Genomic DNA, 6,647 nt, shown 5'->3' with positions numbered 1-6,647 from the left:
AATTTTAGAGCGAAATTGAGCAGAAAGGACACATTTCCCAGGGACCCCTTGCTCTCACATGCTCCGCCTTCCCCATCATCAACACCCCCCACTGGAGAGTACATTCGTTAGCTGATGAACCTGCGTTGACAAGTCATTGATACCAAAATTCCATAGTTTACACAGAGTTCATTCTTGGTGGTGTACATTCCGTGAATTTGGACAAATTATGCCTTCCTTCCTCCCTTCCTTCGTTCCTTCGTTCCTTCCTTCCTTCCTTCCTTCCTTCCTTCCTTCCTTCCTTCCCTCCTTCTTTTTTTTTTTTTTTTACTTCCTTCCCTCTATTATTTTTGGGGGTTTGGATTTAAACTGCAGGTCTGAACCTGCTCTCTCACTCCAGCCTCATCACAGATCCTGAAAAAGCCCCAAGAGACTGACAGGGCATTTATTTTTCAGATTTGCTCTAATTCAGGATCCTTTCCTATGAAAAAGAAAATTTAAGCATCTACGCTTTCCTTTCTCCGGTTACACCAGATGTAGCTTGTATGCAATAGACGATTTTTGCACACCTAGTACTTTCTGGTTACAGCTTTTTAACAAAGGCACATTTATAGGCGGGCCCTACATTTTCTGATCCCTTTGAGACAGCTGCTGCAATGAGTGAGTTGCACTTACTGTTTTAAGAAGAGGAGGCAAAGAACCGGGTTTAAAAGCTGAGCAAAGTGAAGGAAGAAATGTTTGCTCTGCTGACAAACTGCAAGCTCACGCACCTTTTGGGTGCTAACACGTGTTTAAAAATGCCCATTGCCCTTCACTAATTCAGGCCCAAGGTGCTGGACTTGCAGACCTTACTGAGGTGGGAGCCCCTGGAGAAGACAGTTCCATTGTATCTGCTTCTGAAAAGGTGTCCTAAGCAGAAACAACCAGCCACCAAGTTCACCGGCAACAGGGAGTAGCTCTCACACCCGTTTCCCACCATCGCCTCCCTGCGCCTCTCTCTCTGGATCAGCTTCTGTGACACTCCTCCCAACACCTACACGACAGCTTCTCTGTGCCCTTATATATGCTGTTCCTCCCACCCAGAACACCCTTTCTCCAGGGAACATCTACTCAGTCTTCCTCAAGGCTCATTGCAAATGCCACTTCCTCCCTGAAGCCTTCCCTGATACCACATGCCCAGTATAAATTAAACTTCACTGGCAGTGTTTTGTGTATAACTATTTTATATATATATATATCCTATATAATAAAAAACTAATATGCAAATTGACTGAACAGCGGAAAGACCGGTCGCTATGATGCGCACTGATCACGAGGGGGCAGGCGCTCAGTGCAGGAGCTGCCCCCTGGTGGTCAGTGCGCTCCTATAGGGGGAGCGCCGCTCAGCCAGAAGCCGGGCTCACGGCTGGCAAGCACAGCAGTGGTGGTGGGAGCCTCTCTCGCCTCCGTGGCAGCACTATGGACCCTTTGGTGGACGTCTGCCTACCGGCCTAGGAGCAGGCCTAAGCCAGCAAGCAGACATCCCCTGAGGGGTCCTGAACTGTGAGAAGGTGCAGGCCGGGCTGAGGGACCCCTCCTTCAGTGCACGAATGTCATGCACCGGGTCTCTAGGTCCCATTGCAGGAAGATTCCTGCAATAGGGCTTCCTGCGGCGGTCTGCTTCCCTCCCTTCTCCCCTGCCCCACCTGCTTCCCTCCCTTCTCCCCCACCCCACCTGCTTCCCTCCCTTCTCCCCTGCCCCACCTGCTTCCCTCCCTTCTCCCCCACCCCACCTGCTTCCCTCCCTTCTCCCCTGCCCCACCTGCTTCCCTCCCTTCTCCCCCACCCCACCTGCTTCCCTCCCTTCTCCCCTGCCCCACCTGCTTCCCTCCCTTCTCCCCCACCCCGCCTGCTTCGCTCCCTTCTGCAACGCTTGGCTTCCTTCTACACTGTCTTCAGTCTTCCCTCTGCTCCTGGATATGCAAATTAACCACCATCTTGGTTGTGTTAATTTGCATACTTGCTCCTGATTGGATGGTGGGTGTGGCTGGTGGGCATGGCTTGTGGGTGTAGCAAGTGATGTTAATTTGCATATTACTCTTTTATTAGATAGGATATATTTGTATTGATTTCAGAGAGGGAGAGATAGAAACATCAATGATAAAAGAGAATCATTGATTAGCTGCCTCCTGCACGCCCCTACTGGGGATCGAGCCTGCAACCTGGGCATGTGCCCTGACCGGGAATTGAACCGTGACCTCCTGGTTCATAGGCTGATGCTCAACCACTGAGCTACGCTGGCCGGGCTATATCGCTATAATAGTAGGACAGTTTGTCTTGGTAGCAATTGTGTCTGTCCCTGGGTTGCAAGTTCTCTGAGGGTAAATGCCTCTTTCGGCACTCCACGCACACATGGCAGTCAATGCTAAATAGACACCAGTCCTATTGTCTTGGTCTAGTGTGGAAATTGGGAAAAGGGGTAATAAAGTAGAAACTGGCTCCCTGTCGAGGGAGGGACGGGGAAGCCAGAAGTGAATGATGGTTAGCGAGCGAGACGAGGGAAGACCTCTGACCTCCCACTTCCACTGAAAACGGTCCTTGTGTGGACTTCACACACAGGAGGGCAGGAAACAGAGAAGCAGACCGACAAGGACAAGGGGAGAGACCGGAAGCAGCGTCTGTCCACCCCAGGCCCTGCGGTCAGGCACTGCGGAGCGGGAGATCCTGGGAGGGAGGGAGGGTGAGCGGCCATACTCCCAACGTGTCACCGTGACTCAGTGGGCCGCCTCAAAGTGCCAAATGCACAGAAAATGCTCCAGAAACAGGAAACGTGGGGGTAGGTGAAGGGGGCTGCATGAGACCATTCTACCGCTGCTGGAATGGCAACTCGAAGCAGATCAGTTAGAGAAAAAGGCACGTTTCTGGCAAGACCCAAAGAGAAGAAAAAGCAATGGCACATGGCACGGGCAGAAGCCGGCCACAGGCCAGACCTCTACAGGCTCAGCATCAGCTTCATTTCCTCTGGTTGGTTCTCAGGGAATCTGTTTGTGGGGCAAATTCCTAAACACGGGAATATAAACGGGCTCTCCAAGACTTCTGAGGGCTCTCCGTAATCGCTGGGAGCTCTCTGCTATCGCTGGGGGCTCTCTGATACAGCTGGGGGCTCTCCGCGATCACTGGGGATCACTGGAGACTCTCCGCGATCGCTGGGGCTCTCCGATCCCGCTTGGGGCTCTCTGATACCGCTGGGAGCTCTCCGATACCGCTGGGGGCTCTCCGCTATCGCTGGGGGAAGCAGCACGGGAAGGAACAGGCAGTGTTTACAAGAGAGGAGCATCAGTAATTAGGTCTGAGTGTCAGTGAGAAGGGAGACTGGGAGGAGGGGTGACTTCGTGGTCTGCCAGGACCCACAGGACTCGCCTGGTTTCCAAGGCAGTGAGTGGACCCTGTGAGTGGAGAGTCCTGCGGGAAACTGAGGAGAGAGCTGAGACTATGAAGCTACTTCCCAGCTTGCCATTCTTACAGATTGGTAAGGGGGGGGAAGATAAAAACACCCCTTTAAAGAAGAACACTGTGCAGACGAGGCTAAAGGAGACGGATGGAGACGTTTTATTCCGACGTGGTAAGGTTATAATGAGAACTTCCAAGTTCTAAAAGTTCAAATAAAAATAGGATTTTACAAATTAAAAAAATACAATTTATATACACAGTGGAATTAGCTAAGGTTACGTACAAACCAACAGTGCAAACACAAAAAGGAAGCTGCTGCTGTCCACGGCCAAGGCCCGCAGCAGGCGTGCAATCCCGCACACAAACGTCACGGCCACCGGCTGCTCCCGACACCCAGGGCGGTATCGGTGTGCAACCTCACATCGGACATGCCATGTGGCCGGCTGGGTCAGGCCATGTCCATTCCAGCCTGGAGCCACTCGTTAACAAGGTCATGAGCAAATCACCTCTCAGAGTGCAAATCCTCCAGCCGTGGGGCCTCTATCACATCTTCCTTGACGGCAGCCAGGGACCATGAAACACCACACTGAGACCAAACACAGCCACCGCTAGCCAAGCCCGGAGCCTGTGCTGTCGTCTATGGAGGGACCAGATCCCCGGAGGCCCACGGGCTGCCGGCACCAGTTGAGGGCTGGAAATGCAGGTTTCTAAGACTTCCGAGGAGCGGGCTTACAGTATTCTGTTGCGAGTGGGCATGGCTGTCTTTGGGCACCAGGAGAGGATGGCTGTCACAGGGGACAGGAAGTGCCTTTCACGAGGGGCCTAGGTCTGGCCCTCCCTGGCAGCCGTCTAGCCAGCTCCGGGGGGGAAGGCATTTGCGTTCTGTTGTCTATCTCTGGGCTACACCGAAGGGAACAAATGTCTGGTGACTTAAAAGCAATGAGATGTGCACGAGGGGCAATTTCCTGGTGACCCAGCCCAGGACGAGAGGCCCCGCTGATCCCCTGCAGAACTTGGCCCGACCCATCTCAGGGAGGGCTGGGAAGAGGGTCAAGTTCCCGTGAGGGGGTCACGCCATTCTCCTGACGTGCGACTGGCTTCCTTCGTCACGAAGGGAGGAAAGAATGCGGGCAAGCTCTGAACACTTTAAAGCAAAGTGGAGGCTGGCTCACACCACGTTGAGAAGGGCTGGCCTCTTTGGTCCTTGTGATTTCCTGAACGATGCACTGGGGGTTTCATCACGTTTCACAAATCAAGTGCCTCCAGGAAGCTGACACACTCAGACCTCAAAGTACTTTTGGTCGAAGAGATAAGAAGATGGGGCGGAGGGCCAGTCTGCCGGAAAAGGCCCCTCACTAAGTGGATTATTCACTGGAGTGTGTTGAGCCAAGACCTGGGTGGGCAGAGCAAAGGCTGACACCCACCCCCTGAAAGGGTCTTCCCATCGAAGTCAACTCGAGGTGGAGGGCGAGAAGTGCTGCCAGGGCCAGGCTCGGACGCCCTCAGGCAAGTCCCAGATTAAAGCACGAGAAAACGAAACGCCAGCGAATGCCACCGAGTGCGATGCCCACCTGCCCCGGGCTTCCCGATGGGCCCGGATGCTGGTAATCATGGAGAGCAGAGGCCAGTGAGAGCAAATGCCGACGCCCAAAGGCCCACTTCAGGGGCCTGTGCAGAGGACCAGCCGCCTGGAGAAGCTGAGCCACTGAGACAGAGGGAGGCTTCTTGGGTTTGATGCGAAAGCCTCGGGGCACCTCCTGGCAGGAAGCATTCTGAGTTTCACTGCTGAGCCCCTCTGCAGCTTGGGGGGGTGGCAGCAGGAAGTGACAGGGGTCTGTGCGGACACCCGCGTCCTCGAACACACATCCACTTCATCGCCACACTCAGGCATTTCAAGCTGCATCTCGTACCTTGTGGCGGTCGCTGGCTCAGACTCCCTCCTTCCCATTTGGAAGTAACCGTACCGTTCTCCAGAGCCGAGCGGTTTATCTAGGGGCCCTGCTCTTAGTAAACTTGGGGGGGGGGTCTGCTCTTAAATTGGGGGGGGGGCCTGCTCTTAGTTAACTTGGGGGGCCAGCTCTTAGTTAACTTGGGGGGGGGCTGCTTTTATTTAGTTAACTCGGGGGGAGGCGCATCAAGATCCTCTGGGCTTTACCAGGAAAATGCAGGCAAACGTGGAAAAAGTTTAGGGATTCCGTGAAGGTGAACGGAGCAGGGACGAATTGGGGTAAAAATGTGTCACCCGGGGACCGTGTGTCACTTGGGAAGTGGAGAGAAAGCTGAAATGTTAAAACCAGGGCAGATGTAAAGCTGGCCCCACTGTCAGATCCACTGCTCAGGGACTATTAGTGGGGTTAATGCTTCGTGCTTCTTGGGGGGGTGGTTCTACGGAGACTGAAACCACAGGGGCCAGAGCTGTGCTCACCCCCGGAAGCAGCACATCCCCCCTCAGTGAACCTGCAGACCGAGTGGGAGCATGGAGGAAGGCCTCCCTGAACGTGGGCCGACTTCTCAGTGCCCAGTTCCTGAGCTAGTCCTTCACTTCATTTTGCAACTGGCGCTTCCCCAGGGCTTGCCGTGGCCATATCCCTCCCTCATGGTTCAAGGCAGAGCGGGGTCCCCCAGGAAAGCAGCGGAGGGGCAGGAACACTGCTCGGGTGTCACCCCCCAGCGGTGAGGCCTGACCTCTCTCGGGTCCTGGCATTCGTGGGGCAGGGGCTGGGGCCTGTGCCAACCTGGATGGAAGGAGCTCGGGGAGCAGGGAACGGGAAGATACTTGCTGAGGAAGTCAGACAAGTCCAAACTCTGACGAGTCAAACCATCCCCAGGATCTAGACCAGCAAGCGTTTGATGACTGCAGGCTTTCCGAGCGAGGGGTGTCGGGGCTCTGCCATGCCCTGGGGCAGCCCCGCCAACCGTGCCGGAGCAGAGCTGCCTCCCCAGAGCTCCAGGAGGGCGCTGGCCCGTGGATGAGGCCGAGCCTCAGATGGTCTGGTAGTGCTGCCGCAGCCGGGCCTGCAGGAATTCGTATGTGAGGTTGTGTCGGGTGATGATCCCAACGATCTAGGATGAGGAGCAAAAGACCAAGTCACCTGCCGAGTCAAACGCAGTGGGGCAAGACCAGGAGCGGACGGAGCTGGCCCAGTCTGTCAGGAGGGGTGGGGGACAGACGGGGCCCTGTACAGTGCAGCGCAGACACGACATCCAAGGTCACCTGGTCTCTATGGAACAGGATACAC

The 6,647-nt window shown here is 54.9% G+C and overlaps 1 protein-coding gene across 2 annotated transcripts in view; it reads right to left on the bottom strand.

The window, feature by feature from the left end:
• Positions 1 to 3,545: 3,545 nt before the first annotated feature.
• CLCN6 (chloride voltage-gated channel 6) overlaps positions 3,546 to 6,647 on the bottom strand; it is a 36,406-nt gene continuing 33,304 nt past the window's right edge. Inside the window, exon 23 of one of the 2 annotated variants that reach the window (XR_013960038.1) lies at positions 3,546 to 6,471. Coding sequence is in view for 1 of the 2 variants with exons in the window: in XM_080658012.1 (XP_080514138.1) it covers positions 6,391 to 6,471 (81 nt within the window). In the remaining variant the exon portion in view is untranslated. The remainder of the gene's footprint in view (positions 6,472 to 6,647) is intronic. The other variant, XM_080658012.1, reaches the window with a different exon arrangement.

This window comes from Plecotus auritus (genome assembly GCF_963455305.1).
Source record: "Plecotus auritus genome assembly, chromosome: 2".
NCBI classification, from domain to species: domain Eukaryota; kingdom Metazoa; phylum Chordata; class Mammalia; order Chiroptera; family Vespertilionidae; genus Plecotus; species Plecotus auritus.
Note: the sequence above shows the minus strand (reverse complement) of the source record. Positions and strands in the feature narration are given on the sequence as shown.